Genomic DNA, 17452 nt, shown 5'->3' on the forward strand with positions numbered 1-17452 from the left:
CCCTTCCTAACAGCATTGTGGGTGTACCTACACCACATGGACTGCAGCTGTTCAAGAAGGCAGCTCATCACCACCTTGTCAAGGGCAATTAGGGATGGGCAATAAATGCTGGCCCAGCCAGCGAAGTCCACATCTCATGAATGAATAAATAAAAAGGCAATCTAATTGTGCAGGAGCTCTCTAACTTGCTTATTTTTAAATTTGTGATAACTTTACTCTTATTTCTAATTATTTTAGTGGAAGGCTGACCTTTTCATGTTTTAAATAAAAACAAAAAAAATGCTGGAAATACTCAGCAGGTTAGGAAGCATCAGTGGAGAGAAACAGAGTTAACAATACAGCCCATTTTAGGTAAGCAACTGAGATGAATTTCTAACCCACTGTCCCCAGGGAGCTCCCTTTCCTTCTTTGAGCCAAACACAATTATTCCCCTCAGCAACTTTTAAGTCTTTGTGAAGTCCAAAACGAGCTAGTATTGTAATATTGCTTTCACAATGAACAGTTGAGCCATATAAAGCAGGAAGGTGTAAGCTTCACTACTGAGAGAGCTGATTTCAGCTGGAGTGATGGTAAGGATGCTGCAATTGGCCACAGTGTTTTTGGGTTTGAGGGGAAAATCAGTCAAGCTGATAGCAATCAAGCCCCTACTAAGAGTAGATAAATAGGTATTAAATGAGGACAAGATTGAATTTAGCTATGACGTTCTACCCTCCCCGTGTTTAACACATAGCTTATGCCTACTTGGCTGCGGCATTGCAGGATGGAATATTGATTTCAGTCGATAGGGAGAAAATCAATGGTGTAAAATTAAAAAACGACTCTATAGTTGAGAAGGCTCATCAACTTCCTTTACACTGTTGGATAGGACATAAGTGAAAACTTTGTTCTCTTGTTGCGCCTACATTTCAATAAGCCACCTTAATCTTTCTAGATCTTTCTAGATCTGCATTGTGCTGAAATCAAGGAATGTTGCATTGATTCCTACTCAAGCTTATTTTTTCCTTTGGCCTCATTACCTCCCTTAGTTCTTCCTCCCTCCTACAGTCTTAAAGCTTTTAAAGCTGTGTGTCATCTAATTATTTCATCCAGATTTGCCTTGTTTTCTTTTGTACTCATTTTAACTGTGGTGGTGTCCTGCACTATGGTCTTGGATCTTCACCTTGCAATTACAAACAAGAATTGTAACTGGACTTCTGCAGGAACCAGTTATACAGTATTTCAATTACATATGTGATGGAAGAGAGAGATAACAAATAGGTCTTTGACTAAGTTCTGTGTGTGTGCCTATATGTGATGCCTGAGTTAATAGTTATCTATTTCTCCTTCTCTGCAAAGTCTACTATATATATATAATGACCCTAAAGCAAATGTGGTGGTGCTCCAAATACTAGAGGTAATAAATAGGCTAATTATATTATGCTGAGGCAAATCTGATACAATCTAAGAAGAAAGAGATTTAAATTTAGATTATAGCCATAACATAAGGAATAATCAGTTTTTTTACCTACTGCAGTGATCGGAACAATAAAAACTAGCATTCGATATATTTTACAGTAGACATTAAGGGTCTGAAATTCCAAGAGTTCCACTCTCCTTGAATTTTATCATTTAGGCAGATTTTTCCCAGATTTACACTAAGTGCAGTGACAGGCGCGATGGCAGGTTTTCACGCCGCATCGTCCAACCTGCCTCGTTACGTATGCACTCCCGGTAAACACACCGTTTCCATGGCCCTCAAGTAGATGCCATGGAGGCTCGCTGGGATGTCCTGTCCCCCACTCTGGCCAGAGGATGGGCAGAAACGTGATCAATTCAGCTTGGGAGATGGTGGCAGCGGTGGTCAGCACCAAAGTCTTTCAGAAGAGGCCAGCCATCCAGTGCTGCAGGAGGATGAATGATCTTCTCCATTCCACTAGGGTAAGTCATTCTTCTCATCACCCTCAGCTGACACACTCACAAATCCATCACACATCCACAGGGCCCTCACTCACAGCCAGTTCAAGGGACATCACCATTCACTACCTCACACACACCGTCACACTCACCACCCATGCAGTCCAGACATACTTATCATCTGGCCTGGCAGGTGTCTTGCTTACTCTTTCTCCATCTCTATCCGTACAGGACAAGCTGACACACAACAAGAGGTAGAGGCCATAGACTGGTGACGGAATGCCCTAAATCAAGGTCCTTACGGACTTTGAGAACAGATCCATCCAGCTGGCCGGCCACGATCCGGAATGGTCCTGTGCTGACGGTGAGGTCGGCGGTGCTCTGCCAAGTGAGGATCCAACAGTGCAATATCCATCAGTCAACCATCCTGTGAGAGATGTGTTCTGTTTCACAGGCCACTGCCATGCACTAATTATATCCCTTTGCTTTTGCAGGCACATCTGCCAAACAGCTGACAGGGTCCATGGCCCAGGGCCTCCAATCAAGTCCCAAAGAAACCTCTGGAGAGAAATCTGGAGGCACCCTCCCTGAATTCCCATCACAGCTCTCACCCACATCCTCCACCAGCGCAGACACACACTGCAGTGGGACCTAGCTTTAGAGTAGCCCCAGGATCATAATCTGATGAACACATCTCACTGTCAGATCCACAGCAGGTGGCAGCAGGGACTTCCCAGGTGTCCAGTGCTCGGAGGACTGCTGGAGGCCAGAACATTGCTGAATCTGGACTCGGTCATGCCACGGTTGCTGAAGCTGCAAAGGCAAGCTCGGGAACATCAGGAAGGGATGTCCGCTGCACTCCTCAGATTGCAAGGCACGATGGAGGAGTTCATCTGCCTTCAGTCTGAGGAGATAGTGCTGCCATGCCAATGCACTGAGGCAGCCGCCATGGAGACCTTGGTCCATGACTTTGCTCCTGCACTGCTGCGCGGGCTCAACTCCATCACTGATGCCATGTTGGCCTCCAACAGTGTGTACTTGAGAGGGATGCTGGGAAGCTTGATCTCACTCCAGCTACTGGTCCTCTTCAAGGAGTCAGCCTGGGGCCCTTGGTCACCTATAGGGAGGAGGACCAACAGGTGTACACTCCGGGCCCATCCATCCAGGTGACTCTGAGAGTGTCAGGCCAATCCGACTACCCTCTTCCTGTGACCTCAGCCGCTATAGCTCCACAGGCCAAGGAGGGTGCCACTCCCACATGGCATGACCCCGAAAGCAGGCCAGGACCCTTCAAGTCTCATCCATCCAGGGGACGCCCCCCCAAAGTCATGACAGACAGGGCGTCGCAGTCAGCAGGTTGCCTCCACCTCCACTGTGGATGTCCGGGGAGCAATAAGACAGTGTTAGGAAAGTTAAGGAGGATTTGTTGCACAGCCTGGGCACGGATGTTCACTATTGTCAATAAACTCCTGAGAATGTTTCCCTGCCTATGGCTCCTTGTTCTGATGAGCAGTGTTCTTGTCACTCAGATGTGAAACCTTTCTTCACAAGAGGAAGGCAGGTGTCTCAGTCCAGGGCCTCTTCCATGTGCTCTGTGCAGCCTTCAGGCCAAAGTGATGGTCTGGCCCCACATTCCCTGGAAACATTACTGATGCCCCCACTTCGGTGGTGTTTGTCATTGCTGCCAGAATGTAGTGGGCAGGCGCCACAGAGCTCTCTCATTCTCTCGATGTGCTCTAAGCAACTTTAAGGGGGACTATCCCCCATATCTTCAGCATCTGTGACCACTGATGCTGTGCTCCAGCTCCTGAAAGGCTCAGGTGCTGAAGGCAGACAAAGCATCAGAACTTCTAAAGTTTCATGGCTGCATCTCTATGATTTGACCCTGATCACAGAGCACAAGCGAGCTGCCCTTGGCCAGATAAGAGCCAGACATTCTCAGAGGCTAAGTGGAGATTATTGGAACGTCCTCACTGCATGTCATCATCATTGTCCTGCAACCGAGTGACTATTAGGGCCTCCACTGCATCTCCATGATAAGAGCATTCTCACAGAGGGTATTCACAGTGCCATTAGCCAGACTGGAGTCAAACATTCACAAATGCGATGTGAGGAACTACGGGGTCACCTCACTGCATGTCGTCATCATCCTCCACAAATCTAGCAGCTATGAGGGCCTTGTGAGTGCGCCTGCCTTGTCTTGCCAGTCCGAGGGCCTCATCCCCGTCATCGTCGTCTCCAAGGTCATCCTCAGCCTCGTACCCGTCGGTGTCCCCCTCATTTGAGGAGACGTGCAGCTCCTCCATCTTCACCTCAGCCAACTCATTCTCCCCGTTGCAGTGTCAGGTTGTAAAGGGCGCAGCAGACAATGATGATGTGTGACACCCTCTGTAGACTGTATTGCAGGGTTCCACCAGACCGGTCCAAGCACTGGATCCTCATCTTCAGCATCCCGATGCTCTGCGTCAGCCCAAGTTGTGAGCTGTAGCATGAGCCTCGTTATATTGTTGCTCCAGGAGAATCCAATGGCCCTTGCATCTTGGTCCTAGGTGAAATACACAAAGTTGTGTGCCATGGAGAAAATGGCATCTGTGACCTCATGGATACATTTGTGGGTGGTGGCTTGTGATATCCCATAGAGGTCACCTGTGGAGTCCTGAAAGGAACCATTGGCATAGAAATTGAACACTGCGGTTACTTTCATGGCCACATCCACTGGCAGTGGATGTCCTCCATGCCCCCTTGGCGCCAAGTCCTGCAATAAGTGGCAAATGTGAGCGACCAGGTCCCTTGACATGCGTAGTCTGGTTCTTGGTCATCTGCAGGAATGGCAGGTGGCGTCTGTGGACCCTGGGTGTTGCTAGGCGCCGATGGTCCAAGGCTCACTGTCACTCCTGGCCAGCATGTGCGGGAGCCCCTGCAGCCCCTTTTCTTGAGGCTGCTGCTCCTGCCTTTGTGCAGCCAGGAGGCTCAGTCGCTCCCTTCTTACTCTTCTCTGCTCACTGTAGGCCATCAAGCACACAGCTAGGATACCTGGCTCCATGGTCCTGATATTGTCCTCTTGCGGCATGAAAAAGAGAGAGATGTGGTTATCATGGGTGAACTTAGCACCTTTCCTGGCCCCGTGTAATAGCCCCTTAATACTTCCTGGGGAGTGCTGGTCACCCCTTGGATGGCCACAGGCGTGTGTGCTTCTTGGCTGCCCTGTCAGCCTGTGACATGAGGGAGACTGCTCCCAACCCGGATGCTGAGATTTCAAAGGGCTGTGAGCGCCTCCAGCAGTGACTGCTACATGGCCAGCGTTGGCGAGGAAATTGTACGTGTGCAGTCTAACTGCTCCATGGCCCAGTAAGGTGGTCTTGGACTCACAGTCTATACTGGGGGCGGGGGGTGCGGGGGTGGTGTGAATAAGGTCTGGAGCGCTTGGTGACACTTTGGTGCCTCCGCATTGCTTGTGTGGGCAGGCAGTCTAGGAGCCTGACCCTAATCATATTACTGTGCACTGCAGCCTCATCTTCAGCATCCCGATGCTCTGCGTCAGCCCAAGTTGCGAGCTGCAGCATGAGCCTCGTTATATTGTTGCTCCGGGAGAATCCAATGGCCCTTGCATCTTGGCTGTCACGGTCCTGGGCAAAATGCACAAAGTTATGTGCCATGGAGAAAATGGCATCCGTGACCTCATGGATACATTTGTGGATGGTGGCTTGTGATATCCCATAGAGGGATATCACAAGCCACCACCATAGAGGTCACCTGTGGAGCCCTGAAAGGAGCCATTGGCATAGAAATTGAGTCACTTTCATGGCCACTGGCAGTGGATGTCCTCCATGTCCCCTTGGTGCCAAGTCCTGCAATAAGTGGCAAATCTGTGCCTGAACTGTCTCAGTTGCAGATGAATGGTCAGTTTATACAGGTTTCCCTACTGTGTGGCCACTTCCCTCGCCTACCTTGCCCGCCATCTCGATTTCTTGCACTTGGGATCCAACTCCAGGATAGCAGTTGCCTCTCCCCGCCCTCTGACAACAGTTGCCTCCGTGGCTGGACAGCAGTTGCCTCTGAAACCCCCCCTGACAATAGTCAGGTCCGTGGCAGGGTGGCACTTCACCCCAGGCACCCGGTGACCCTGAAGCCTGCAAAGCAATAGGTGACCCTGGCGAGCTCTGCAGAACGATGCTGTTCACTCACCTCCAGTTCCCCCAAAGTGAAGGCCACCAAGTGCACGTTGCCTGTATGCTGTTGTGAAACATGTTGACGCGCTTTCCCACCGATGTGGACGGACAGTCTGGCAGGGTCCAATTGCCTTGCAGGATGGTCTTTTAATGGTATGCTGATGTATTACAATGAGCTCCCTGATGATCGTTGGTGGGAAACGCGGCCCTCTGTCAGTGGGCTGAGCAGATGATCGTGATCTGCTTTCCCGCCATCGTGAAACCAATCGTGCCATATTGTCCACGCCATGGACACAGAAAATTCCACCCTTTGTCCCAGTTGACATGATGAGTCCAGCTATCAAACCAATTGGGATTTTGGTGTCTTAGATAGAAATATAGGAAGAGGAGTCTGCGGTTTAGCCCCATGAACCCTGTTCTACCATTCACTGAACGGTGACTGATCATTGACTTTACTCCATATAACCACCTTTGCTCCATATCCTTTAATATCTTTGGTTCACAAAAATCTATCAACCTCAGATTTTAATGTAACAGTGGATCTAGCATCAGTAACTATTTGTGAAGAGAGTTCCAACTTCTACCACCCGTTGCATGTAGAATTGTTTCCTAATTTCACTCCTGAAAGGTTTGGCTCTAATTTTTTGACCATGAGTCCTACTGCTAGAATCCCAACCTACCCAATCTGTTTCCCTTAATATCTTGATAACTTTGATCAAATCATTCCTAATACCTCCAAATTCCTTGGATAAAACTCCAGTTCATATAATCTCTCATAATTTAACCATTGGAGTCGAGGTATCATTCTGGTAAATCTTGCTCCAAGGCCAATATATCCTTTCAGGATTTGATGCCAAGAACTGCTCATAATACTCCAGGTGTGGTCTAACCATAGCTTTGTATAGCTGAAGCATGACATCCACTCCTTTACATTCTAGCCGTCTTGTCATAATAGCTGGCATTCCATTAAGCTGTTTCCTCCCCCCCAGTGGAAAACTTGGTCTAGAGCCTGCTGACTCAGAAACCGTCAGTCCTGTAGCGATATTATGCTGGGTGCAGCCTTAATTTATTCAGACTGGGAATTACTGCCCCCATCTTGGACAAAGTCCTGCCCTGGAGAGCTGCTGGCATATCTGATTGGTTGGCAGGTCTGTAGCACCATAGGTGTCAGATTGAGCGGTTGCCACTGCTGGGATTGCAGCCAGTCTGTGAGGAAGAAGAGCCATGGCGCTTGGACTCGGAAAAAAGGTCCAGTATTTTAGATAGGCCTTGCTGAGCGACCCCAGCAAGGGGTGTAGGATGGGTGGGGCGGGACTGGGTTAGAGAAGCTAGGGGGGAGAGTTACATGGGCGGTCTGATCTTCGGGGGGATGAGGTGTCTCCAGTGGGCACAGGGAGGTACCTTGCTTCTTGCTTGACAGTAGCCTGGGCAGAGAAAGTTGCTGGGCTACCCATCTAGCCCCTATCTTCTTTTGTCACATGTAAATTAGAGGCAGAGGCAGGGTGAAGCCTTTAAATGGCCAATTAGGCCTCAACAGGCCTAAGGGTGGGCAAGCTGCCTGATGCCTTCCCCACCCACCATAATATGGGAGACAGGTGGGGGTGGGTAGGATGGTACTTTATGTTACCACCCCAAAATATGCCTTCAAATATGCTAGCAGGGGAGCAGTATAATTCAGTCCAGCCTGGCTTCCCAAGTCTTTTTGGATCTCCACTGCTTCCAACGTTTCACTATTTAGAAAGTACCTTGTTCTATCCATTTTAGGTCCAAAGTGGATGACTTCACATTTGCCTGTATGGAAATCAATTTTCTGCATTTTTGACCATTCACTTAATTTATCAATATTGCTTTGCAATGTTATGTTTCCATCTACACTGCTCACAATTCCACCTATAATTTGTGTCATCTGCAAATTTAGAAAGTGGCTTTTTATCCTGCCATCTAAGTTATTAAATATGGTGAACAGTTGAGGACCCTCAGCTCACCAATTAGTCACTTTTGACAATTAGAGTAACTGCTCATTATCCCTACTTTCTGCCTCCTGCCACTCAGTCAATTGCAACTTGCTTTCAATTCCATGAGCTTCAAATTTAGCTTATAGTCTTTCATGAAGGATTTTACCAAACACCTTCGGGAAGCTCTTACAAATAACATCTATAGACCATTCCACAGACCACTAATTTAGGCAACTCTTCAAGGAATTCTTTCAGGTGTGGCCTAAAGTTCATTCTCTGATCAGCTGAAGATGTTCAGTCAATCAGGAGTCTGGAGGCACCTTTCTTGAGTGTCCCATCACAGCGCTCATCCACACCCTCCACCAGTGCAGAGACACACACCTCGGGGGACCTAGCTTTAGAATAACTTCGGGATCACAATCTGATGAGCACATCACACTGTCTGATCCATAGCAGGTGGTGGCAGGGACTTCCCTGGTCTGGCACTTGATGGATTGCTGGAGGGCAGAAATTTGCTGAGTCTGAGTCAGATGATGAGCCTCTGGCCTTGGTCATGTCAAAGTTGCTGCAGCCGCAAAAGTAAGCTCAAGAACATCGGGAAGGGATGTCATCTGCACTCCTCAGATTGCAAGGCACAATGGAGGAGTCCGTCTGCTTTCACTCTGAGGTGGTCGCACTGGGATGCCAACACACTAAGGTCAACACTGGTAGGATGGTGGCCGACATGGGGACCTTGGTCCAGGACATCACTTCTGCACTGCTGCACAGACTGAAAATGTTGCTGACGCCATGGTTGGCCTTCAACAAAGTGTACACGAAAGGGGTGCTGGGCAATTCAATCTCACTCCAGCTACCCCTCCTCCTCAAGGAGTCAGCTTAGAGCCCTCAGGCACCCATAGGGAGGAGGATCAGCAGGTGCACACCCCTCCAGGTCTCAGCCCTCCAGAAGACGCTCGCCAAGGTCTTCACAGACAGGGCGTTGCAGTCAGCAGGCTACCTCCACCTCCTGTGTGGATGTCCGGGGAGCACCAAGGCATAGCGGCAGGGCTAGGAAAGTTAAGAAGAATTAGTAGCACAGCCTGGGCATGGGTGTTTATCACTTATACATAGTGTTCACTATTGCCAATAAATTCCGAAGAATGTCTCCCTGCCTATGGCTCCTTGTTCGATGAGCAGTGTTCATGTCACTCAGGTGTCTCAGTCCAGGGCCTCTTCCCCGTGCTTTGTTCAGCCTTCAGACCAAGGTGTTGGTCCAGCCTCACACTCTCTGAACACATTAGTGATGCCTGCATGTTGATGGTGCATGTCATTGCTGCCAGAATGTAGTGGGCAGGTGTCAAAGAGTTCTGTCATTCTCTCTGTGTGCTCTCAGAACCTTTAAGGTGGGGCTGGCCCCCATCTATTCAGCATCTGTGACCAGTGATGCTGTGCTCCTGAAGAGCTCAGGTGCTGAAGGCGGACAAAGGATCAGATGTTTCTAAAGTTTCATGGCTGCCTCTCTATAATATGACCTAGGTCACTGAATGCAAGTGAGCTGCCCTCGGTCGGACAGGAGTCAGACATCCTCAGAGGCTATGTGAAGAACTATGGAGTGTCCTCACTGCATGTTGTCATCATCCTTTTGCAATCGAGTGACTATAGGGCCTCCACTGCGTCTCTATGGCAGCATACACTATCACTGAGCACTGCCATAAGCCAGACTGGAGTAAAATATTGACAGATACAATGCGAGGATCTATGGGGTCTCCTCTCTGGATGCCGTCATCATCCTGCACAAATCTAGCAGCTGCCTCGTCTAGCCAGTGCGAGAGCCTCATCCCTGTCATCGTCGCCTTCGAGGACCTCCTCATTTTCATCCCCGTTGGCGACCTCCTCATGGGAGGAGACCTCCAGCTCCTCCACCTCCTCCTCAGCCAGGTCCTCTCCCCATTGCAGCGCCAGTTGTAAGGGTCGCAGCAGATGACAACAATGCGTGACACCCTCTGTGGACTATATTGCAGGGCTCCATCAGACTGATCCACGTACCAGAACCTCATTTTCAGCATTGCAATGGTCTGCTCCACAAGTTGCGGGTTGCAGCATGAGCCTCGTTATGCCTTCACTCTCCTTCAGTCTGGGGCCGCTACATGGGTGTCATCAGCCATGGCCTCTGCAGGTCCCTGAGGAGCCATCCTTGTGCCTCTGTGGGCCCTGGAAGACTTCAGGTATCTGTGACCAACTGAGGATGTAAAAGTTGTGCACATTCCCCGGAAACCATGCGCACATTTGCAGGATGTGTTTCTGGTGTTCACACACCAGCTGCGCATTCAGCGGATGGAATCTCTTGCGGTTGATATAGTTGAATGTGTGTTGCGATGGAGGCCTGCGCACCACGTAAGTGATCACACCCTGCACCTGTGGGAAACCTGAGATCTGGGCGAATCCAATCGCTCTTGCATCCTGGCTGACCTGGTCCCGGGTGAAATGCACAAAGTTGCGTGCCCTCGTGAAGATGGTATTTGTGACCTAATGGATGCATTTGTGGGCGGAAGCTTGTGAGATCCCACAGAGGTCACTTTGGAGCCCTGAAAGGGGTCACTGGTGTAGAAATTGAGTGCCATGGTCACTCTCACAGCCACTGGCAGTGGATGCCCTCCATGTTCCTGTAGTGCCAAATCCTGCAGCAGGTGGCAGATGTGACCAGCCAGTTCCCCAGACATGCGTGATTCATGGCAAAACTGCTTCTTGGTCATTTGCAGGGATGAAAGGCGGCATCAAAAGACCTTGGGTGTCACTAGACACTGACCAGCGATAGCTCACTGTGGCTTTTCGGCGACAAATGCGGGAGCCCCAGCTGCCCCTTCTTCCAGAGGGTGCTGCTCCTCCCTCTGAACAGCCAGGAGCCTCAGTCGCTCTTTCCTCCATCGTCTTCACTCTTTGAAGGCCATGAGGTATACAGCTAATTCACCAGGCACCATGCTCCTGATATATTCCTCCTGCAGGATGAAAGAGAGAGTCACGTAGTTCAGGATGGGTGTACTAAGAACCAGTCCTGGTTAAGTCTGAAGGTCCCTTAATGCCTTGGGTAATATTACTGGATTTTTAACTCTTGGATGGCCAGAGATTAGTGCGCTGCATGCCTGTCTGAGACCCCACCCATCTCCACCCCACTTCACCAGACCGATTGGTTGCAGCTTCGGCCATTGGACTGCATGCTATGTTCTCAGCTCAGGTGCAGGCATTCTCCTAACCTGCACTGCAAAGCTGCATTGTTAGCTTGAACCATGGGGGAGATTGGTTCAGATTGGAATGCTGACATTGCAAGGGGCTGTGAGAACCTCCACTAGTGACAGCTCCATGGCCAGGTTTAGCAAGGACATTGTACAACGTGTGCAATTGTACACTCTGTATTACACTAAAATGCTCAGGACTTTGCAGTCTGTCCCATGGCAGGGCATCGGGTGGGGCTGAAAAGCTCTGGAGCACTTGGTGGCACTTTGATGCGTCTGTGTTGCTTGAGTGGGCAGATAAGCTAGAAGGCCAACTCTAATCATATCAATGGCTGCACTTGAACTGTCTCAGTTGCAGATGAATGTTCACTTTATATAAGGTGTCCCTAATGTGTGGCCATTTCCCTCGGCCACTCTACCCACCCCCCCACTCCAAATGCTTGTACACAATATTCAAATACAAGGCAGTCCTTGCGCCCACCCCCCCCCCCCACCCACAAGTCACCTCAGCCACAAGGCAGCCCTTGCTCCCCCCTCACAAGTTGCCTCAACTGCGTTGCCCTGCAACATGCCTCGAGCTTGAAGTTCAACAGGTGACCCTGACGAGCACTGCACATGGTTACTGTGTACTCACCTCCGAGTTCCCCTCAAAATGCAGCCCACTAACTGTACACCTTTTAAATGTTGTTGTGAAACACATCGGCCCTGCCAACGTGGACAGACAATCCAGCTGTGGGGTGGGGAGACAATTCCAGAGGGCTGGCCTAATAACGATATGCAGATGTATTACAATGAGGTTCCTGATATCTGATGGCAGGAAATGCAACCCGCCATAAGCAGGCTGAGTGGACAATTGTGAAACCAATCATGCCATTTTGTCTGCTCACGCCACCAAACATGCCCGATGCCGGCAGGCACGGAAAATCCCGGCCTTTGTATCAGAAAGCTGTTTGGTTTCTGAACTTTATTGGATTTCCACAGCAGAGTGGAAGAGAGTGAAAAGTTGAGTGGTATACATTTTACTAAAGTCTCAGCAGTTTTTGCCTTGGGTAATATTACTGGATTTTTATCGTTAAAAATCTATAAGGGAGCTGTTGCCAAGTAAGTCGCTTTTGTGTTCTGACCAACTGGGTTTATTGGGGGATGTTTTGTAAGACTGATTTAACTGTGTAACTTCAATTTTGGGTGCTTAATTCTTTATTTTCTTCCTGTTAATAAATCGTTTAATTTTAAAATCCTAAAAGTGTTACTGTGGTACTATGCTTCTGGGATCAGTAGCTTTTCCCTTGTTTTAAAATACAAAGCAAAAGGTTAAGATCAGTAAGACAAGTCTCCCTCTGGGATTTGGCTTGCTCATCAAATAACATCAGCTATGGTTGTAACACTTTGCATCTGAAGACCCCCCTCACCAACCTCACTTACCCCACTAACTAGTTTGAAATCCTTGTGACCGCCGATTTATACTTGGAACTAGGACTTTGGCTCTTCAGATAGAGCCTGCCCCAATAATGAAATTCCCTTCAATCCCAATGAAATGGAATTCCTCTTTCCCACAACCTTCCTTAAATCATGTGCTCATCTCTCTAAGTGCACTATCCCTATGCTAATTTGCATGTGGCTCTGACAATAATTCTGAAATTATGACCCTTGAAGTCCTGTTTGTTAATTTAGTTGCTAATTCTTGGTACTCTCCAAACAAGATCTCTAGCCTATTCTTCACTATGGTGTTGGTCCTAATATGGATCATAGTGACTGGATCCTCCCCCTCCCTGTCCAATATCCTTTCAAGCTATTTCGAGATGTCCCTCATCCTGGAACTGAGAGAGATAACATCCCAATGTGGAACTCATGATCCTACTTACAACAGATGCTATCTGTCCCCCTAATTATTGAATCCCCTACAAATATCATATTATACTTGCCTTTCTCCTTCTCCCCTCCCCTTTGGACAGCCTCTTGCTCCAAGGTGCCATGGTCCATGTTTTGGTTGTCCCTCCTTATTCTACACAGGGAGCAAGTGTATCGTGCCTGTTGAATAGGATCAGTTTCTGCAGTTCCTCATTCCCTAGCTCACCTATGTTCCCCTTACTCTGCATACTATCACCAACCCATTCTGAACCTGCACTCCTCAACGAGTTATGAATAAAGTCTGGAGCAACCTGTCCAGATACTGCTCCTCCTATCTAATATGGCATAATATTTCCAACTCATACTCCGGCTCAATGGCTCTGAGCTGAAGAAATTCTAAGGAAGGATATTTTTGCATTAGAGGTGGTACAGCATGAGAGGGTTGCCCTATGATGAGAAGGTGAGTAAATTAGGCCTATATGCTTTGTACTTTAGAAAAATGAGAGGTGATCTCATTAAACCATATTATATTCTGAAAGAGTTTGATGGGGTAGACACTGAGGAGTTGTTTATCCTGGCTGGGGAATCTAGAACAAAGGGGCATAGTTATTTAGCATAACCAATCATTTAGGACTGAGTTGAGGATAAATGTTTTCGTTCAGAGGGTTGTGAATCTTTGGAATTCTCTACCTCAGAGGGCTGTGTCTGCTCCATAGGTATATTTAAGGCTGAGACAGGTAGATTTTTAATCTCACAGGGAATCAAAGGATATGAGGTGCAGGTGGCAAAGCAGAGTTGAGGAAGAGGATCAGCAATAATTGTGCTGAATGCCAGAGGCATTCTTAGTTCTCATGAGATGGAAGACCCTGACTGTAGAGATGCAGTGGAAGACAGTTAAGGAGATATTTCACAACACTCAGCAAAGGTATCTTCTAGTGAGGAAAAAAAGACTCTAGAAGTAGACACCATTCATGGCTGACTAAGGAAGTTAAATTATTATCGAATTGAAAGAAAAAACATACAATTCAGTGAAGATTAGTGACAGGTCAGAAGATTGAACAGAATATAAAAAGCAGCAAAGAATGTCAAAAAATTGAGGGTGAAGTTAGAGTATGAGAATGCTATCTAGAAACAAAATAACAAATAATAAGTTTCTACAGGTATTTAAAAAGGAAAATAGTAACGAAAGTGAGCGTTGGTCTTCTAGAGAGTGAGTCTGGGGAATTAATAATTGGAAATAAGAAAATGGCAGATATTTTGTGTCTGTCTTCATTGTAGAAGATACAAATAACATCCCAGAAATAACTGTAAATCAAGAGGTGAAAGGGAGGGAGGAACTTAAAACAATTACAAACATTAGGGAAAGGGTACTGTGAAAATTATTAGCACTTAATCCCCAGGTCCTGATGGACTTCATCCCAAGGTCTTAAAAGAATTGGCTGCTGAGATAGATTTTAATTTTCCAAAATTCCCTAGATTCTGGAAAGGACCCATCAGATTGCAAAATAGCAAATGTAACTCCTCTATTCAGGAAAAGAAGGTGTTATAGGGTGGCTGTGTTGTACTATTTATGATAGAGTTGATCTGCAGACACTTCTTGGGTGGAAACATTAAGTTTATTTACGATATATTCAGCAGCAACTGCACGTGTGCTTTCAACTCCAACTCTATCTCTACACTGACTGCTGAGATAGCCCGTGGTACTCTCCTATTGGCTATTACAGATCATGTGATCTTCCTTAACAAGTATTATTCTTAAAGGTACATTACACATTAGTTAAAACCATAATTACTGCATTCCTCCCCCTTCAACTCGGCTATGCATATTATATTTACAAGTACATATTTTTCAAGACAACATAATATTTACACTGGGTAAGGAATTTACAAGTTCAGTCTTTCAGTAGTTTCCTGGTGCATGTGGAACATCGCAGCTCCACAACTTCAGATTGTTTTTCAAGAACCTCCTTCTCTGGAGTTGCCTGAACATCAGGTGCTTTGATGGATACTTGCAGCTCTGTATCCTCAACTCTTACAGAACATAAGGCATATCTGTTCTGGGTTGAGCATCCTCAACAGGAAATGAAGATCCGATCATGATCACTGGTGGCACCAAATTTTGGTGATTTGTCTCTTTCTTCCTTAAATGGTCCACATGTTTCCAGATGATCCAGCCTTGCACCTCCACGTGGTTAAGATGAAGGTCCAGTCACCCCACTTATTTCACCCGGTAACAGCTTTGGTCCTTCCCCGAAGTTCTTCACATATACTGGCTCTCCCACGGTAAATTTCCTCTCACGACTATGCCAGTCATGTCTAGTTTTCTGGATCTCCTGGTTCCTTTCTACCTTCACTGCTAAATTCAGCATTATTAAGCTCAATCTCTTCCTGAGACGGCATTTCAACAATAACTCTGCAGGCGTGACACCTGTTGTGTGAGGGTTAGTCCTGTAATGAAAAAGAAAGCGTGCTAGCTTGGTTGCCAAGGAATCACCAGTTAGATTTTTCATGCCTGTCTTGAAGGTTTGAACTGCCCTTTCAGCCAGTCTGTTTGGAGGAAGGGTGGTACGGTGCAGTTTTCACACGATTGATACTGATGAGGCTGATAAACCATTGAAACTCAGCACTCGTAAATGCTGTGCTGTTATTGGAAACGACTACGTCTGGTAGGCTGTGAATGGCAAAACTTTGAGGTAGTTTTTCAATTGTAGTGCCCGACGTTGGTGACTTCACCTCATATACGTCCAACCATTTTGAATGGGCATTGACAATGAGCAGAAACTTTGTTCCCAGGGAAGGTCCAACGTAGTTAATATGTAACCGCACCCAGGGTCTACCTGGCCACTCCCATGGGTGTAATGGAGCTGTCTCTGGCAACTTTTACGGTTGCTGACATTGCACACAGTGCTTTACTAAACTCTCTATTTCGCCATCCATCCCAGGCCACCATAGGTAGCTGCGTGCTATGGTCTTCATTTGGGGAATTCCTGGATGGGCACTATGTAGTTCAATTAAAAGTGGCTCCCTTCCCTTTGGAGGAACTATTACTCGTGCTCCCCACAATAAGATGTCATCCTAGCTGGTTATTTCATGCCTTCTGTTGAAGTATGGTTTTATTTCATCAGATACAGGCTCCTGTGACCAACCATGCAGCATTTGTTCTCATACTTGGGAAAGGTCTGGGTCCCAACTTGTCCAATCTCTGATCTGTCAAGCACATACCAGCAAGGAACCTAAGAAATTTAACAGTAAAACAAGTTCCTGTAGAACTGGGATATGCTCACCATTTTCTTGTAAAGGCAAAAGACTAAGGGCATCGGCGTTTGTGATTTGATTGCCAGACCTATTTACACAAGTGTTTTTGTACGCTGCCAGAATTAAGGCCCATCGTTGTATTCTTGCTGAGGCTATGGGAGGTATAGCTTTTTCCTCACTAAACAAGCCCTAGCAGTGGTTTGTGGTCTGGAATGATTGTAAAATGGCCTTGTACGTATTGGTGAAATTTCTTGACACCAAAGATGATGGACAGTCCTTCTATTTCTATCTGTGACCATCCCTTTTCTGCTGTGGTGAGCATCCTTGATACGTAACCTATTGGCCGTTCTGTGCCATCGTGCATCCGATGAGATAACATTGCTCCCATTCCGTACGGAGTTGCATCACATGTCAGCACCAATTCTTTCGTCTGGTGATAATACGCTAATAGATTGGATGAGTGCAACCATTGCTTCACATTTATGAAAGCTTCTTTCTGGGGCGCCTCCCAAGACCAACGCTGATTCTTTAAGAATAGAGAATGCAGGGGGGGGGCAACACTGTAGACAAATGAGGTAAGAACCCATAATAGTTGATCGTTCCTAGGAGTGATTTGAGCTCTGAGGTGTTCTATGGTGCAGGTGCCTCTCTTATGGCTCTCACTTTCTCTTCAACTGGGTGGAGGCCCTGTAAATCTATCCAGTGACCCAAATAGATTACCTCCCTTGCTTGGAACGTGCACTTTTCTTTTTGTAAATGCACTCCAGCTTGCAAGAAATGTTTTAAGACTTCATCTAAGTTTGTCAAATGCTCTTTTTGAGTGAATCCTGTCACTAATACATCGCCTAAATAGACTACCATTTGGGGAAATCCCTGCAGTAAGGTTTCCATTGTTTTCTGAAAGATGGCACAAGCTGAGGAGACACCGAAAGGCAATCCTACATTCTGGTACAACACTTTGTGGGTATTAATTGTGACAAATTTCTGGGAGATATTATCCAATTCTAGTTGGTAATAAACTTGACTCATGTCAAGCTTTTGTCCATTGTCCCTCCTGCCAGCTTGGCATTCAGGTCTTCGATTCTTGGAATGAGGTGCCTGTGTGGCCCAGCTACTTTATTAA

At 47.2% G+C, this 17452-nt stretch overlaps 1 protein-coding gene across 1 annotated transcript in view; it reads right to left on the reverse strand.

The window, feature by feature from the left end:
* myo3a (myosin IIIA) overlaps positions 1 to 17452 on the reverse strand; it is a 611422-nt gene that overhangs the window by 25593 nt on the left and 568377 nt on the right. Inside the window, exons 41-45 of the mRNA XM_041183939.1 lie at positions 16661 to 16855; positions 16221 to 16307; positions 5841 to 6023; positions 4313 to 4438; positions 4098 to 4220 (exon numbers count right to left, since the gene is read on the reverse strand). Of these exons, the coding sequence (XP_041039873.1) occupies positions 4098 to 4220; positions 4313 to 4438; positions 5841 to 6023; positions 16221 to 16307; positions 16661 to 16855 (714 nt within the window). The remainder of the gene's footprint in view (positions 1 to 4097; positions 4221 to 4312; positions 4439 to 5840; positions 6024 to 16220; positions 16308 to 16660; positions 16856 to 17452) is intronic.

Source organism: Carcharodon carcharias, chromosome 3 (assembly GCF_017639515.1).
Source record: "Carcharodon carcharias isolate sCarCar2 chromosome 3, sCarCar2.pri, whole genome shotgun sequence".
Lineage (NCBI taxonomy): Eukaryota > Metazoa > Chordata > Chondrichthyes > Lamniformes > Lamnidae > Carcharodon > Carcharodon carcharias.